General features: G+C 39.8%; 1 protein-coding gene across 3 annotated transcripts in view; it reads left to right on the forward strand.

The window, feature by feature from the left end:
- INO80 (INO80 complex ATPase subunit) overlaps positions 1-19,024 on the forward strand; it is a 144,506-nt gene that overhangs the window by 101,328 nt on the left and 24,154 nt on the right. For all 3 annotated transcript variants that reach the window (XM_036445403.2, XM_036445393.2, XM_036445386.2), the window contains 3 exons: positions 1,709-1,836; positions 9,860-9,954; positions 17,764-17,836. In XM_036445403.2, coding sequence (XP_036301296.1) covers positions 1,709-1,836; positions 9,860-9,954; positions 17,764-17,836 — 296 coding nt within the window. The remainder of the gene's footprint in view (positions 1-1,708; positions 1,837-9,859; positions 9,955-17,763; positions 17,837-19,024) is intronic.

Below are 19,024 nucleotides of genomic sequence, written 5' to 3' on the forward strand. Positions count from 1 at the left end.
AAGCATTACTCCCTCATCAGACTAGGAATTTGTACAGTTCTCCTTGTCTGGTGCCAGAGAGAGGGCTTAGCAATCAGTTCTGTCCCAGCTGCGGTCATTTGATTGTGTTGGTAAGGAGACCAACAAAAAGAAGAGCATTTCAATAATCTAAACAGGACCAAACAAAGAGGCTGAACAAAGGTGTGTGTCACAGCGTCAGGCGGGGAGGGACAGATGTAGCCTGGCAGCGTTCCGAAGGTGGGAAAAGGCAGGCTGCAGTGCAGAGGAGTAAACATCCAGGGCCGGTGGCTTTGTAGCAAAACAGAGTGGCTGGTGATTTGTTATGGTGCTGTCAGCACATCCGTTCTTGTCAGTTTATACAATAATTGTGCACTTGGCAAATAGTAGCAAGAACTGAGAAATGACCGTTGAGAACCCTTGGATTGCTTCACAATTCTGAGGAGAATCCTTGGGTTCAAACCTAGAAACTAAGCCTAGACTATTTTTTTTTTTTCCTTAATAGTTTCCTTTTTTGCTTTTAGCAGTTAGTTGTCTGTATAGTAATAACTTTAGCCTTTCTCCCTTTTTGTGTTCCCCAGTCACTTCCACATGTGCTCTTAAATCTCCCAGCCCCTTAAGCCTCATCTCTTCCCCTCTTAATAACAGCAATTGTTCAGGGCATGTTTATGGACCAGTCTGCAAACAGGAAATTCTGCTTCCTGAAATGTGATGGGAGTTGAATGATACTGAATGGATAAGATGAAAATTTGTGAGTTAAGTATTCTTTAAGATCTTTGGATAAAAATTTTTTTTTAATGGGAAGAGGAAGGAGACAGTACAAGTTAGTGAGTGAAAGCAGCTTCCATTTCACAGAAACACAACATCAACCTTTTTAAAAAGCAGAATAAGCCCTAGAGTGTCTTTATTAAATTATAGCTTAGGATAATGGCATTTACCAGCCAACCTATTTGAAATCATCCAGGAGAGTGAGTTGAGTTGTTTTTTTAAAGGCAGAAGAGCCAGCTGGTGTGGCCCAATTGGTTGGGCATTGTCCCATGCACAGAGAGGTTCGATTCCGGGCCAAGGCACATGCTGGGGTTTCAGGCTCTATCCCAAGTGGAGGGAGTTGGGGGGGAGGGCAGGAGGCAACCGATCAGTGTTTCACTCTCATATTAATGTTTCTCTCTTTCCCTCCCTCCCTCTCTCTAAAGTTCAATAAAAATACTTTTTAAATAAAAGGCAAAAGAGGTTGTGTTTATTTGCATTTCTTGGTGTTTAAGTGAATCCAGGGGTTGGCTAGAGCAGGCCTTGTTTCTTTATATTCTCATACTTCCAGAAAGTAAACCATTTAGCCATAAGACTAGCAGAAACAGATATTGAGAGATAATATGGAAAAAGAAACAGCTTTCTCAGTTCACTTACAGAAGATAAGACATGGATGTCACTTTTAAATGCCCATGTGTACCTGAGTAAAGGTTGGAGTGGAGTAGTTTTCAGATGCCTATGTCTGATTGGGAAGTACCTACACTTCCCTCTTTCAGGATATTTCTTCCCAGAGCACTATGGGATCACAGTTTAGCAGTGCTTTGCATTATCCTCTAGAATACTTTCCTGCTCTCGTGATGACACGCATCCTGGTTGCAGTAATTTTGACTGCATACAGCTTTGCAGTGAGTGATTTTGCTACTTCAATTAAATAGTTTCCCCTTCCCTCTCTTCTTCTCCCTAGGCAAGGAGAGCCTCATCACTGACAGTGGGAAGCTGTATGCCCTTGATGTCCTGCTGACTCGGCTCAAGTCTCAAGGACATAGGGTCCTTATCTACTCCCAGATGACCAGGATGATAGACCTACTGGAGGTAGGAGAAGGAACCTTGGTAAACTAGGACACCTTGTAGGAATCAGATATCTACAACTAATACTCCTGCTTACTGGGAACTCAAACAGCTTTGTGATTTTTCTGTCTGTAAAGGAGGAGAAGCAACTCCTGGCAGATGTGAGAGAGTATGCAAAGGATTTCTGCTTCCTTCCTTATTCCAAAGAAATAGAACACCCCCTACTCCCTCCCTTTACTAGGGAAGAAATTCCCTAATTGTAAAGTACATCAAAGCCTAGGAATTTCTTGAAAAGTCCTCTGAAATTATATATGGAATATAAGATTTGAGATTTCTTCGTTAGGTAAAAAAATAGAAAGCGGCTATTCATCTTGAGTTAATGTATTCAACTTGACTACATATTGCAGTCTCTTGGGGGACCTTTAACAAATACTGATGTCTGGTCCCATCCCCAGAGATTTTTATTTAATAAGTTTGAAGTGAGGCCTAGGCATCAGGACATTTAAAAGCTCCTAAGGTGCCTGACTGGCATGGCTCAGTGGTTGAATGTCAACCTATGAACCAGGAAGTCACAGTTCGATTTTAGGTCAGGACACACTTCTGGCTTTTGGGTTCAAGCCCCGGTTGGGGCATGTGCCTGATACCCGGGCATATGCCTTGACCCGAATCAAACAGGCAACCTTTCTGTGCATGGGACAATGCCCAACCAATTGAGCCACTCCAGCTGGCTCTTTTGCCTTTAAAAAGAACTGTCAGTTTCAGTCAGATCCCCAAGGCCAGACTGAGGGACTCCATTGGTGCATGAATCCATGCAGTGGGCCTCTACTATGCATATAAGATCTTTGATTAATCACTTTCTGCCCTTCCCTCTGAGATTCATCATTCTGTTCCATGTTTCCATGCCTGTGCATTGAGCGTCTGCCCCCTGGTGGTCAGTGGGCATCAGAGCTACTGGTCGAATGGTCACTTAGGCTTTTCTATATTAAATGTAGTGTTTAGCCCCAGAATGCTATCAGCAAACCAAACTTTCTGGTTTGTATGATAAGTAGGTTACCTATTTCTAAATGATGGAGAATGCTTATGTGATTGTAAGAGAGGTGATTAAGCAATTGTGTTTGATATAAATCTTGACTGTATTAAAAGGTCCTAATAGCAGTAATTTAAAATAAAAGGATTGCTTGCATCTTTAATGTTCTGTTCAAACCAGATGATGCCAACAGCCAAAACAATGAGTTAACTTTCCTTCAGTGGGTCTCTTCTTAGATAAAATCCATGTGGGCCTTGCCCTAGAGTCAGGGAAGTATAGATGAAACAGTGATCTTACTGCTAAGAATTACAGAAAAGCAGTATGTTAAGGATTTTGTAAGGGAGATTACGATCTTTCTTTCTCTAAGATTATATGAGTATGTTATAGAATCAGAAAAGTTGATTCATATTAGAGGAAATTCTAGGAAAACGGGTGAATCGCAAGAAAGCGAGCTCTGGTAGAAGAAGGTGTGTGGGTGGTGTAAGCTGATACAGTCCTGCATTTTAGTTCGTCATCTTGTATATTGCACACTTCTAGTTCCTCGTCAATATTACTAAAATAAGTAAATTAAAGTATAACAATGAATTTTGTTCAAGATGAGTGCTTTAACCTTTATCCCTACAGTCACTTCCAATCTCTCTAATCCAGCAGGTCTTTTGAAGGGGAGGTAAACTTCGTGGATAGATTTTGCAAACGAGGCAGCATGAAGACCTTCTCTAAATGTAGTTGTGTCTCTATGAGGAATTTTGAATTAGGGAAAAGCAAATTCAAAGGCTGAATTTCATAACTACTTACATTCCTTAGCCATATGTGTAACATGCATCTAGGAAGCTGAAGCCAAAAACGTTGGTGGTGTTTGTATGTTTTACTGAAAAACTAAAATGAAACTGTTGTTTAGATTTCTTAATACTATTCTGTTCTTTCTCCTACGTTAAATTTCCTAAAAGTTCATTTATTTTTTTTCTTTGGTCTATTTATTTAATATTTACCCAAATGAACCACATTCTGTATTCCAAGAGGTTAGTCCGTAAATGAAATTTATTTTGTGGATGTAGAATTTCAGTGCCCACAATGTTTAATGTATGTCTTATCATTTATTGAAATGTGGATCTTGGAACAGTCCAGGATTAGGTCTACATTTCTTTACCTTTTCAAAGTAGTGTGGGTTTACATTCATAATGGAATCTTTCGCTGTAAACATTTGCTAGAGTCATTTCAGTTTTAAAACAGCTGGTGCATGAACCTAAGAGGCAGGTTTTAGAAAGACCCTTCTATCCTTAGTATGTGTAACCTGTTCTTTAAAGAAATACCTTGACCCTCACCTTGTGTGTTGTGGTTTTTATTGGTGTATAAGATTTTTTCCCCCCCCAGAATTCTCTTTTTCCCTTGACATCCTGTATCCTGTATGTCAAAGAGGGAACAAAATGCTTTCAATAGAGCCAGAATTAGAAACTCAGGGGCATTGACGCTCTGTTGTAGAGCTGTGGAGCATGTCAGCATCTCTTTCATACAGCAGCCTTTGGGGTTTTTTGTTCAGTGCTTCAGCCTTGGCTATCTATTGATATATCTGGGACTCACAGAACTAAAAGACAATAAATGTTCACATATTTCTGTATGGCCAGGTTTCCATTTTGTGAGCAATACTAGATCTAGGCACTTATTATTTGCTCAGTATTTTCTAAACTGATCGATAGCCTCCTTCTCTTGGGCAAAAGTCTGACTTTAATTTCAATTTCTTATGAATATATCAGATCTTCTTCCAAATAGAATTCTGTAATCTGAAATATTTTATCCTTCCCCGTGGTATCCAAATAGTATTTCTGGATAGGGGACATAAAAGGAGACTGCTTAATTTCCTGGGCCAAGAATTTTTAGTGTACCATGGGCAGAAGTCAAGGACATAAATAGGGGAGCATATGGTAGATTTACTGAGTCACCTGTAGGGCCTTGGCTGGTGGGGGTACTGTGGAAACAGGCCCTGTGCAGTTGGGATGGTGGTGTCCAACTTTAAGTCAGACAAAACTTTTCATACTAGCTTCATTTTTACCCTAGTTCGGGTTGTTGCAGAGAGCTTTTAATTCTCTGCAGACGACTTACTACATTATCTCTGGGCCATCTCTTTTGAGATTCATTCCTGATGCATCAAGTAACTGAGTCTGTAGCTTAAGGAAATAACCTCAGCATTTTCTATGAAATACGACAAAGGTACTTGGAAAGGTTTAGCCAACTGGTGCATGTATGTGGTGTGATTGCTAAGTACTAAACCCAGACAGATCTTGAATTGCACCAATATATGAAAATTGAACAATGCAGAATTAAGTCCAGATAATCTGTAACTAATAGTGACATTGGAGACACTGGGTTGTATAATTTGCCCAGTCAGCAAGTGCCTCACTAGGGAAGGATTCATCCTGAATAGACATTCTATCATTTATGAGTTGTCTTCTCTTAGAGCTTCAAGTTACCTTTTGAAGCTGTGATTCTGAACATACCAGAAATATAAAGCAAATTGCAATCACTGTTGACTAGCATTTTCATTAGGTCTTAAGCATGGTAGAAGGACATGTTTCAACTTACAATTATCCTATATCCTGTCTAGTTCACTTCTTTTTCATGCCAACTGTGAGTAAGACTTTGAGCTAGGGCAGATATAAATATCAGTTTACTGTGGTCTTTGCTAGGAATGTATCTTGGGGTGGGAGGCAGGGGTGTGTGTGTGTGTGTACTTTTATATATATCACAGACAAATAACTCAAGTGTACCATGAACTGGTGCCAAAAATACTGAAGCATAAACATTGCTGAACATAACAGAAGGATACATTTATTTCTAACTGCGTCACTTGGGGGAGGCTTTGCATAGACAGTGACATCGGAACTGAACTTAAATAGAATTTCAGCCATCAGGGAGATGGACATTCCCGACTAAGGAGGCCAGGTGTAAAAAGGCACAGAGGTGGGAAGGTAGATGACATTTGGAGTAGTAGTGCGCTGTGACTGGTGCATGGGGTATAGGAGAAAAGGATATAACACAAGTAGTGTGAAGGTAGGTTATGTTGGACCCATGAATGCCTCGTGATTGGGTCTTGCTCCCAAGGTTTCTGTATTAGATATAGCAGTGATAGCTGCCATATTCATTCACTTGGTGCAACTTACCTGGACAGCAGAGAGGTTGTAATAGACATTGAGAGGAGCCTCAGTTTTTGCTGGTGATGGATCCCAAAGATGTAAAGGGACACATCCAGGGAAATAGTTACACCACATCTGCAGGTTTGTGGATCATACGGAGTCTTTCCTCCCAAAACGTTTTATGAAAGTGAGGTTGCATTAAAATGAACACCAGAGGCAACTTTGAAATGGAAAAAAAAAAAGTGTCAGAATGGAAGTTCATGTTATAGATATGTAAGCATTTTCCTTTATTTTTTTTCAATTGCCCAATTATCCTTTCTTTATGATGACTTTGGATAGGGGGTTATAAACAAAATATACTAAAAACCTTTGGGCTTCTTTCTCTCCCCCCCCCCCCCCATATTCCCTTTACCCCCCTATTGGTGGTGTACTTCTGTTCCATTTAAGCAGTAGAGGGTTAAACCAAAAGCTTTAGAATAAACATGTCAAACCGCCACAAGTTTGGCATGCTTGCAACAAGCCTACCTGAGTTCCGAACCTAGCTTCATTACTGCCTATGTCACTTTAAAGACCTTTCTTAATACCTGTAAAATGGAAGTAACAATAATAACACCTCCCTTTGAAGGCTATGGTGAGGATGAGATAAGCAAAACCAGGTAAAGTACATAGCATAGTGATGTTACTTGGTAAATGCTGTATAAGTACGAGCCATCATCATCACTACTATTTTAAGATGAACCTACTCACTTGTAGTTACATCATTGGGTATGTGAATGCTTGCTTTTATTTAGTACTAGTGGCCCAGTGCACAAAATTCATGCACAGAGTGTGTGTGGGGTGGGGTGTCCCTTAGCCTGGCCTGCACCCTCTCCAATCTGGGACCCCTTGGAGGATGTCCAACTGCTGCAATCTGGGACAGTTGGCTCCTAACTGCTTGCCTGCCTGCCTGATCGCCCCTAACCACTTTGCCTGTCGGCCTGATCGGCCCCAACTGCCCCTCCTTGCTGGCCTGATCGCTCCCAACTGCCTCCCCCCTTGCTGACCTGCTCGCCCCCAATTGCCCCGGCCCTTGCCCCTGCCAGCCTGTTTGTCCCCAACAGTCCCCCCTGCTGGTCTGCTTGCTTCCAGTTGCCCTCTCCTGACTGCCTCTAACTGCCTCTGCCTTGGCCCCACCACCATGGCTTTGTCTGGAAGGACGTCTAGAAGGTCTCCCAGTTTAATTAGCATATTACCCTTTTATTAGTATAGATAGATAACTTGTATTCTAAGACACTGGTTTTCAAGCTTGTGGAGTGGGTTAGAGAATAACAGACAGGTAGAAATTTATAAGATTTTACTTGGAAAAAGGTATTTCAATGCTTTAGGAGTGTTTCTCAAATTTATATGTACTTACAAGTCACAGAGTTAAAATTAAAATGCAAATTCTAATTCACTATGTATGGCGTGCCCCTCTATTCTGCATTTCTAACATACTTCAGGTGTTGCCAGTACTCCTCATCTGAGGGCCATATTTGAAATAGTAAGATTCTGTAGTTTTTCTTAGCTTTTGATACAGAGCACCTATTGCAATCATCTTTGGAGTTTTTTAAAAATAAACCTGTCCAGCCCTGGCTGGGTTGGTTGGAACCTTCTCCTATGCACCAAAAAGTTGCAGGTTTGATTCTCGGTCAGGACACATACCTAGGTTACAGTTCGAGCTCCAGCCTAGACATGTGTGAGAGGCAACTGATGGATATTTTTCTCTCACTTTGATGTATCTCTCTCTTTCTGTCTCTAAATATCATAAAAACATATCTTCAGGTGAAGGCTTGAAAGAAATTTAAAAAATAAAACAATCCAAGCCCTAGCCCTGACCTACAGACTCAGATTTCCTGGGGTGAGTCCATGCATAGGTATTTTTAATCCTGGTTGAGAATCACTCCTCAGATGCCAAGAGTATATCTTGTTCAAAATCCCCTTGGCTTCTTCAGTAAATTTATTTATTTATTTATTTATTTATTTATTTATTGCTAATCCTCACCTGAGGGTATTTTTCCCATTGAATTTTATTTATTTATTTTTTTTTAATTTTTAAATGTATTTTATTGATTTTGTACAGAGTGGAAGGGAGAGAGATAGAGAGCTAGAAACATCGATGAGAGAGAGTCATCGATCAGCTGCCTCTTGCACACCCCCTACTGGGGATATGCCTGCAACCAAGGTACATGCCCTTGACCGGAATCGAACCCAGGACCCTTCAGTCCCCAAGCCGACGCTCTATCCATTGAGCCAAACCGGTCTCGGCTCCCGTTGAATTTTAGAGAGAGTGGTAAGAGAGGTTGTTAAAAGGAGGATGAGGAAGAGAGAAAGAGAGAAACATTGTGAGAGACAAACATCGGTCAGTTACCTCCCACATTTGCCCCAACCAGGTATCAAACCCACAACCTGGGCATGTGCCCTGACCCACCTCAAACCTGCCACTTTTTGGACACAGGACAACGCTCCAACCAATTGAGCCACGCTGGCCAGGGCTATATTAATTTTTTAAATAAAATTTCAAAAATGCTATGTGTACTAGCAAATTTATTAGAATTTGTGTTTTTATTTTAACAAAATAAAATTTGATTTGGCACTAAGTCATTGGGTATTTTTAGCATTGCTCAACTAAGAATGGAAGTGGGCACAGTTCTTAAAAGAAGAAATTAGGCATTTTTTTTCCAGACAAACATTTGATTAAACATCTATCTCTAAATGGCCTAGAGTTTTATTTTTTAAATACATTTTTATTGAATTCAGAAAGGAAGGGAGGGAGAGATAGAATCATCAATGATGAGAGAGAATCGTTGATTGGCTGCTTCCTGCATGCCCCCTACTGGGGATTGAGCCTGCAACCCAGGCATATGACTTGACTAGAAATTGAATTGTGACCTGGTGCATTGGTCAATGCTCAACCACTGGGCCATACAGGCTGGGCAACAGCCTAGACTTTTGGAGAGATGGCTAAGTAACTTCGATATAGTCAGAATTTGTGAATAAGAGAAATATATTAAATTTCTTTTCTTAGCTCAATATTAATTTTTTTTTAAATACATATTTTTATTATTTTAGAAAGGAATAGAGAGATAGAAACATCAGTGAAGAGAGAGAATCATTAATCAGCTGCCTCCTTCACAACCCCTACTGAAGATCAAGCCCGTAACCAGGACATGTGCCCTGACAGGGAATCAAACTGTGACCTTCCATTTCATAGGTTGACGTTCCACCACTGAGCCACGCACTGTATGATTTGACAGTATGATTATCAAAGTCCTTACAGAGCTACCTGGAGACAAATAGATATAGCCAAAAATAAAAAAAATTATATATATATATGTGTGTGTGTGTGTGTGTGTGTGTGTGTGTCCTATATAAAAGATTAATATGCAAATTGACCAAACGGCATAACGACCAGTCACCGTGACACACACTGACCACCAGGGGGCAAATGCCCAACGCAGGGGCTGTCCCCTAGTGGTCAGTGGTGGTGGCGGGAGCCTCTCCCATCAGTGTGGCAGTGCTAAGGATGTCTGTGTTGCCTGACTGCAGCTTAGGCCCGCTCCCCGCCACTTTGGTTTGGAGATTTCATTTTGTATTTGTTTGTTTGTTTGTTTATCCTGAAACCTACAGAAACTTAAGAGAAATAAGATTAGTTTCCAAGTTGATATTGAGAGTGGTTGTGGTCTCCAGGTTACCCTAGATTTTTACATGTTGGCAGTAAACTCACAAATTAAATTCTCATACTTTTGAAATTGGTTTCTCCTCATTCTGGATATAATGACTTGCTCACAGTATGGAAGAGGTAGAAAGTGAGTAGATACTTTGGGAATTGCAATTTTCATTAGACTAATTATATCTGTTTACTCTTGATTGGCAGGAATATATGGTTTACAGGAAGCATACCTATATGAGGCTTGATGGCTCATCCAAGATCTCGGAGAGGCGGGACATGGTTGCTGATTTTCAGAACAGGTAATTTTAATAACAATTACAAAATCTTCATTTGGTTTTCCTCTGGAGCTTCAGATTATGAGTTTTTTAAAAATACCAATACAGCTGAAGCTGGTTTGGCTCAGTGGAAGAGCGTCGGCCTGGGGACTAAGGGGTCCCGGGTTCGATTCCAGTCAAGGGCATGTACATTGGTTGCGGGCACATCCCCAGTGGGGGGTGTGCAGGAGGCAGCTGGTTGATGCTTCTCTCTCATCGACGTTTCTCTCTATCCTTCTCAATTCCTCTCTGTGTAAAATCAAGAAAATATATATTTTTTAAAATACCAATACATTTCATATTATTAAGTGATCATGATAGTTCCTGCCATTTTAAGAGGTAGCTAAATCTGCGTATAGCAGTTCAGATCTGTGTGTCTGTGAGAGAGAAAAAGGAATGCTTTGAAATTTTTGTGTTTGGAATTTGCTTTCTTGCCAAATCAGTGCCTATTTCTTTAGGCAATAAAATAAGTGATTTCTGAGTATGAACCAAGACCCTCCTTATGTGGGTAATCCGTATGTAAAAAAAAGTTGCTAAATGTTAACAGTGGCTATCTCTGGGTGTTAATTTATAGTTAATCTTAGTTCTTTTTTGCTTACCTGTTTCACTTTGTATAAGTTAAAAAAGAAAATCTTCCTTTTTCCTGCTTTTCTTCTAGCATTGTAGTACAGTGCAGTATGACAACTTGCAGTAGTCTATAATCTATTCAGCTGGCAGCTCTCAGTTACAGTACTTCTCCTACCTGATAATGAGCCTATGAAATTTCAAATGCTGCCTGCTGGATGCTGATGGCTCACAAAGCCATAATTATCCTAAGTGCAGGTTCTCATTGTAATAAGCAGAGTCTGGTTACTGCTCTCTAAGGAGAAAGCCAAGCTCTGCTAGTGACAGGTCTGCTGAACTCCACCCTTAATTTTCTTCCTTAAACCTAAAGAGCTAAGGAATAGAGATCTTACTTTTCAATAAACAGAACGTTCTGAATTTCTGGCCTTTAATTGTGTAGTCTGTTACTGTTTTACTTTCGAGTTCTTGGGAAGAAAAGCACATAGCCATTTGTATTTAGGTTACAATTATTTTAATTTATTTCCGTTTTAATGCACAGTTTCCTTCAAATGTAAAATAATTTCACATAAAACAAATCCATAGTTCAACATAGAATGTCCTCTGATTGAAAGTTTTTGCTATTGCATAATCCTTCACAAAATAGCATAGGTAAGGAGATATATTCTGACATTTTGGTTTACAGTGTATATTCAGGTCAGTAACTTCTAAATTAAAACTATACATCTGAATTTAGGAGGCTGTTTGACCAACGTTGGAAGGGAAGATCTACTTTGTACCTATTTCAATTTGTTACATGGGTGCAGAAGCTATCAGTAGATTTTAAAATTGATTATTTGAGACATGTGTAAGCATAATAGTGCCTCCTAATCTCACCACATTGTTATGAACCGCCTCCCAAAAAAAAGTTTACCAGTTAATCTTCATCTTTTCATGATTCTGAAATAAAATGCAACATATTTTGCTTTGTCATGACCTACTCCAACCTAAGAGCTTCAATAGACAAGAATCTTATATACAAAATATATAGATTATATGTTTTCCCTCTCTGTGAGAATCTAATGAGATAAGGCACGTGAAAATGCTTCACAAACATTTGGTTAAACTGTAAAATGTTTGCACCTGGCTATAAAGCAAGTCAGGTACTTGGGCTGAAGAAACTCCATGGAGGCTAATTGCTAGGAAGAGGAAGCAGGGTGTTGCTATGTGATGTCATTACCCGGCATCTGCAGCAACCATTTCCCGGCTGGGCTGGGCTGGGCTGGGCTGGGGGCCACATTTTGCACCTCGGGGTCTTGGCAGCGTTGGCTGTGGTTTGGTGGGGTGTCGCTCCGGGGTGGTTGGCTGGGCCTGTGTCCCCTTTGGGGGAAGCTGAGTGTTGGTTTGTCGGCGCCAGGTTCGTGGCACTGTTTCTTTTTAAATGGCCAGTGCACGTCATGGCAGCTCCTGTGTTGAGTGTCTGCCCCCTGATGGTCAGTGCGCATCATAACTACTAGTCGGATGGACGGACACTTAGCCTTTTATATATATAGATGCCTATTGAGGGAAATTTGAGAAATAGTTAATGAAGAAAATAAAAAGCACCCACAATCCCATTATCATTAACATCTTGGAATATCCCTCTAGTCTTTTATTTATTATTTTTTACAATATATTTTTATTATTTCAGAGAGGAAGGATAAGAGAGAGATAGATAGAAACAACAATGATGAGAGAGAATCATTGATCACCTGCGTCCTGCATGCCTCCCCACACTGGGATCAAGCCTGCAACCCAGGCATGTGTCCTTGACCAGAATTGAATCTGGGACCCTTTAGTCTTCAGGCTGACACTCTGTCTGAGCCAAATTGGCTAGGGCTCCCTCTAATCTTTAATGTTATACTTACAGGTTGATACCATGTTATAAATATGATTGTGTATCCTGATCTCTTCCACTTATCATTTTATCATAAACATTTTCCCATATCATTAAAAAAGTCTTTGTAATCATTATTTTTAATGACCAGTGTTCCTTTATACTGGGTTTACTATAATTGTTAAAAATGGTGAGTGAGCCCAGGCTAGTGTGGCTCAGTTGACTGGCTGTCATCCTATGTACCAGGAGGTTGCTGGTTTGATTCCCACTCAAGGGCACATGCCCTGGTTGTGGGCTTGATTCCTGGTAGGAGGCATGCAGGAGGTAGCCGATGTTTCTCTCTCCTGCTCCCTTTCTCTCTCTCTAAAAATCAATCAACTTTTTTTTAATGGTAAGTGCATATCTTTGTTTATAAAGCCTTGTCACCATTTTAGGTTATTAATATAGATTCATGCAAAGTAAATCAGTGAATGAAGGTATGTGAACATTTAAAACTGTGCATCTTGTCATATTGCTTTATAAAAATTTCTACTGGTTTAGATTCCAACCGGAGCTGTAGTATGTTGGCTTGTTATGATTTGAATTTTGGGTTGTAGAGCTACAGCTGTTCTTCTAGCTGACCCAGTTCCCAGAAAACTGGACTCTGAATTTAGAGCTCAGTATATTTTAGTGACCTTTTTAGTGGAAAAAAAATGAGTAGATATATTTAATTAATGGTTCCTAAAATCTTTTAACTTGTGAAGCAATTATTTGAGCAATCCCACTAGCACACAATAGTTTTGAAAATCTTAGCTCTAAAAGAAGGATATTTTCACCATTAAATTATACTATTCTTTACTTAGTAAATATCTTATTTTGTACAGCATTTCTGGAAAACCTTACTTGAGCTTCCAAACACTACAGCTAAGAATTACTTGGAGAATAGTGAGGTGTGTTTTTTCTTTTGTTTATTTTTTAGCAGTGAGTTGGTTTTTTTAATCAACATTTAAATAACCACTTTAACAGTGCATCTAATATTAGACAAACTAAAACAAAAGACTAAAATCTCTTTCCTTGCCTACATTATGAGCTATATTACAGTTGTGATAGGAAATTACAGTTGGCTAAGAAATAATCTGTGTCTCACGTATAGGAATGAACTGTGCCGGTGCTGACCATTAACTTACCAGGCAGATTCCTCCAAATTGAGGTGGGGGTTGGAGAGTGGAGGGGACTTCTCAACTTATAAATTTGAGGCTACAGTAGGCCAATATAGAGAAATAGATAGCTGTTTTTGAAAACAAAAAAGCATGCCTTGCCAAATATTTTCATTATTATGAAAAGACATCAAAAGAAAAAAATTGTAGTTTCAACTGGAAAGCCCTGTGGCTCAAAGGTCAGCCAGAGTAAACAAGAACTCCTATAAAAAGCCATTTACATTCCCTTCATACAAGATTTATTTATGAGGGATCCTTCCAGGAAAGAGTCTGACTGAGACTAAAGACTGTTTGCCCAGGATGTCCTGACTGAGCAACATTCAGAACATGTGACCAGAGCGTGATCCTAGAAGCCATTCACAAGTTCTTTGCTCTGGTTTGCCTCGGCCGTGGCTTCACTTCTTTTTACCCCCATGACATTTACCAAGTGGATCCCCCCAGTTATCTGATCACTCAGGGTGGGCCTTTGGAAACATAAGAAAAAATGAGTGTGGTGTGACCTTTTCTTTCTTGGTGAGAGTGTTGTAGAGCTCGTGTTGTCTCATTCTGGCTCAGCAAGTCTTTATTTATACTCCCAGCACTATTAGGGTATTTTAAAGCAAAGTGGCCTCAGTGGGTCATTAACTAAAGAGAGTAAGAGTGTAGCTAGGCATGTCTTTACTATGTGATTTCATAAACCATCTAGAAGCCTGGTCTCCAATCAAAGGCCTTATTCCATCAAGGACCCTTAGTTGATATCCCTTTCAGCCCTCTAGAAGGCACCCAAACCATCATGTTGCCTTAAGTTTTGCTAATTTATTTTTACTTAGATTTCTTTCCCTGGTGTTTTGGTGTGTTTTTCCTATATATAGTCAGTCCTGTGTATAAGTGATGACCAGATCTTGGATCTTATCTCTCTGACTGTCCAGACTCATTTTTCTGCCTCTACCCCTTCTTTTATTGTGGTTACCAACTGCATTCTCCCTCCCACCCTGTCTCACCCCTGTTTCCCAGGCCCAGCCTGCAGACTTCTTTCAGATTTACAAAAAAATTCTAGCCATTGGGTGACTCCCATCAGCGCTCACACAATACTGGAGAGAAGCCTTTGATTCCACCTCTGTACACACCAAAGCAGGAGAGAGATGTATGGGAAAGAGCAGTCTTCTCAGGGCCAGAGTGGGAAGGATTGTCCTATAGAGATTAGTACAGCTTAGAAAGCTCAGTTTTTATTTGAAGATTTATTGCGGTTAAGTATTCTCCTATGTGCTGTGAGGTATCAAACTTTCATTTACATCATCCCATATCTGTGGGAAAATGTGTTTATAAACTGGCAAATGCCTTTTAACTTTTTGGTTTGCCTTGTATGGTTTAACCATAAAAGAGACATCTAATAAGTTATGTAAATAAAGTTATGAAATGTTAAGATTCATGATAAGACTCAAGGATAAATTAGTAGAACTTTTGTAAGAGTATAATGCTTTTGGAATCAAGACCTACAAGAGGCCTCCAAACATGCTTTGTTTGTTATCCATGCATGCCTCTAGGAAAGTTGTGTTTAACTAAATGCAGATAATGGACAGATTTCTACTAGGACCTGTCTTTACAGATTAACCAGCATGCTTATTTCAAAATAACTCTATCTCTGATATTCATGTTTTCACTTGCTATGTCATCAGTTAGTCGCTTCAACTGTATTCGGAGCATCTCTATTTTATATTCAGGAAGTAGACCTTCAGCAGTCAAGTGACTTTATCAAGGAAGAACAGCATCTAGGGATGAATGCATCCTGATGTCAACATGTTTCCATATATCTTTTTAGTTGAATCTATAGAATAAAATTCATTTTACATTGGGATTAAGTACCTGTATACTATCTCTGAAATTTCACAAGACGGTACTTTTCCTTGTAACCTGTAATGATGTATTGTAATTTTTTGTTGTTAATCCTCTCTAAGGATATTTTTCCCATTGATTTTCAGAGAGAATGGAAGGGAAGTTGGGGGGGGTGGGGGGGGAGAAACATCAATGTGAGAAAGACACATTGATTGGTTGCTTTCTCATATCTGCCCTTCCCCTGTCCCCCCTCTCCCCAATTGGAGGCCGGGATCGAACCTGCGACCCTTCACTGAACCCCGTTGGCCATGACTATGTTTTTTAATCTGTTCTATTTCTTTTGTTTGTTTTTTTAATAGTTTAAAAATTTATTTACAAAACTTAATATTATAATTCCACTTGCATTTTAATTGTATAATACATTGTAGATACTCTTTTCACATGAGTACAAAGCACTATACTATGTCTTTTATTTCATTTCATTAATTTAAATTCTTTATTGTTTAAAGTATTACATATGTCTGCTTCCCCCCCACCCCATTGATCTCTCCCCACTTCCTCCCACCCCCAGCACATGCTCTCATCCCCCTATTGTCTGTATTCATTGGTTATGCTTATATGCATGCATACATACAAGTCCTTTGGTTGATCTTTTACCCCCACACCCTTCCCTGCCTTTCTCTGAGGTTTGATGGTCTGTTCAGTGGTTCTGTGTCTCTATATCTTTTTTTGTTGTTCATCATATTCTACAAATGAGTGAGATCACGTGATATTTATCTTTCTCTGGCTGGCTTATTTCACTTAGCATAATGCTCTCCAGGTCCATCCATGCTGTTGCAAGTGATATGAGGTCTTTTTTACAGCCGCATAGTATTTCATTGTGTAGATGTACCACAATTTTAAAATCCACTCATCTGCTGGTGAGCACTTAGATTGTTTCCAGTCTTAGCTATGGTGAATAGTGCTGTGTGAACATTATTTAATGTGGTCCAGATCCACCAAACTGATTCCATGACCAATGATAGGTGTGACCTGCAATTGAATAACACCCATCTAAATGAATCTCCAATTGTATTTCTCATTATAGCCATGAAAAAAAGGTATGCAGCTTAATTTAGAGCAGCCGCCAACCTTTCTGACCTCGAGAACCACCGGTTGGCGATGCTGATTTAGAGGGCAGTAAAATTTGCTCATCAGTATAATGCAAGCATTTAGAAATATTCTAGAAAATAACATTGGGTGGCAGGAATGTGAAAATGCAATTTTATTTTTTTTTTAATATATTGATTTTTTCACAGAGAGGAGGGAGAGGGATAGATAGCTAGAAACATCGATGAGAGAGAATCATCGATCAGTTGCCTCTTGCACACCCCCCACTGGGGATGTGCCCGCAACCAAGGTGTACATGCCCTTGACCAGAATCGAACCTGCGACCCTTCAGTCCACAGGCCAACGCTCTATCCACTGAGCCAAAATGGTCTCAGCTGAAAATGCAAAATCTTAAATGTTTATGTTATCTGCAAGAACTGGGCTCAGACTGAGCCCCTAATTGTATGTGTATATATATATATAGATAAATCTTATAGTCAGGGCATGCTTTCTGTAATCTGGCATGGCCTTGTTCCTAGAAGATATTCAATAAATATTTGTTGCCTGAATGAATGACAGTAGTATCTACTGTTTTATTTGTAATTATAGGTTTCTCTAAAGGGATATATAATGTAAAGAGAAACAGAAAACTAAATCTGATTGTTTCTTTGTAAGAGCTATGTTGGCATTCATCAAAAATTAAGTACTTTAATTCCAGTCTGCCTTCATGGATTGACCCTAAATTCAACTTAATACGAATATAGAAGTCATGACTTAGATCTTATTCTCAGGAGCTTGAGTCATTTTTCTGTGACTGACTTTCTTCATTTGAAAATGAGTGCTTTGGAATTATAATTAGTAGTTAAATTACTGAAAGTTGTGATTCCTGGGGAAAATACCAGGAAATACTGATTTATTTATATCCTTTGTATGGACTATGAATGGTTTGACTTGTTAAAAATATGGCTGTTACATATAGACAAAGGCCTCTACTTCCAAGATAACATACTTTTCTGTTATATGTGCTACATGTTTATAAGTTTCTTGCCTCTTAGTATTAGTGGGCGGAAAAGTATATCTGCAAATTGGAAAGTGATAACCATGGTTGATCTTAGCAACAGAGCACCTTTGTACAGTGTGTCAAAGAAATGTTAGATCAGGCCTTGGTAACCACCAACTCTTTCTAGCCTTAGATCTGTATTCAAGGATTCCTCCCTTATGCCACATGCCATTTTTATTTTTTAGTTTTTTCCTCTTAACATATCCTTCCCTCTTCTGCAGGAATGACATCTTTGTGTTCCTGCTAAGCACCCGAGCTGGAGGACTGGGTATCAATCTCACTGCTGCAGATACAGTAAGTCACGAGAGCCAATACATTGGATATGCAGGTTTTCTACTATAAATATGTTGTTCTGTTGGTACCACCCTTTGCTTTGTGTCACAAACTTTTTTCTTTGCCTTCAGTTACATTAGTGTCAGTAGTTGTGCTTTGCCTGGAACTTGAACATTTTAGCTTTCCTTTGGACTTTTCTCTCCATTCTGTTGGAATAAATTTTTATGCATTCATTCAACAAATATTTGATGAATGCCTACTATGTGTCTCATACTATTCTAAACACTTGGAATGTGTAGTGAATAAACACTGGGGAAAAATCAACTAAGTCATCCAGGAGCTCTAACTAAACAAATAGGGAAGCATTGTTTTATTACTCTTACACATTATTTTATCTTAGGAAAACATCATATTTTTGTATCCCAAACTTCAAAAGGTGGTTGGAGAGCAAAGAAATTGGAATTGAAAAAAGTAGACATTTCATCAAATGAACTATCCTTTCATACCCAATCTCCTTGTAGGGATAATTCAGCATCTGAAAGAGAGAAGAAAATATATTTAACTAGAGACCCAATGCACGAAATTCCTGCACTAGGGGGAGTGTTCCTCAGCCCAGCCTCCACCCTCTCAAATCTGGGACCCCTTGGGGGACATCCCTCTCACATCTGGGACTGCTGGCTCCCAATCACTTGCCTGCCTGCCTGTCTGATTGCCCCTAACTGCTTCTGCCTGCCAGACTGATCACCTCCTAACCACTCTCCTGACAGCCTGATTGGTGCCTAACTGCTCCCCTGCTGGCCCGATTGCCCTCAACTGCCCTCCTCTACCAGCCCTATTGCCCCCAAGTGTCCTCCCCTGCCAGCCCAGTCACCCTCAACTGCCCTCCCCTGCAGGCCATCTTGTGACTACATGGGAGAAGCCATCTCGTGTGAGGGCATGATAGTCAATTTGCATATTTCTTCTTTATTATATAGTATAATTTCCGTAATCTTGAGACATAAAAATACATAAATGGGAAATTGTTTTGCAGAAGGCATGCCTCTTAAAATGCCATCTCACGTGGTGGTTTTGGAGCCTCTCTATGAAATACAGAGCATCACAATTCCCGCAAATAGGATGCATATTGGAGGGTCATGGATAAATGAAATACAAGGGTTGAGAGGCTTGAATAGATGCACAGCAGCAGAGCTAGAACTAGATCCCACATGT

Source organism: Pipistrellus kuhlii, unplaced genomic scaffold (genome assembly GCF_014108245.1).
Source record: "Pipistrellus kuhlii isolate mPipKuh1 unplaced genomic scaffold, mPipKuh1.p scaffold_m20_p_1, whole genome shotgun sequence".
Lineage (NCBI taxonomy): Eukaryota > Metazoa > Chordata > Mammalia > Chiroptera > Vespertilionidae > Pipistrellus > Pipistrellus kuhlii.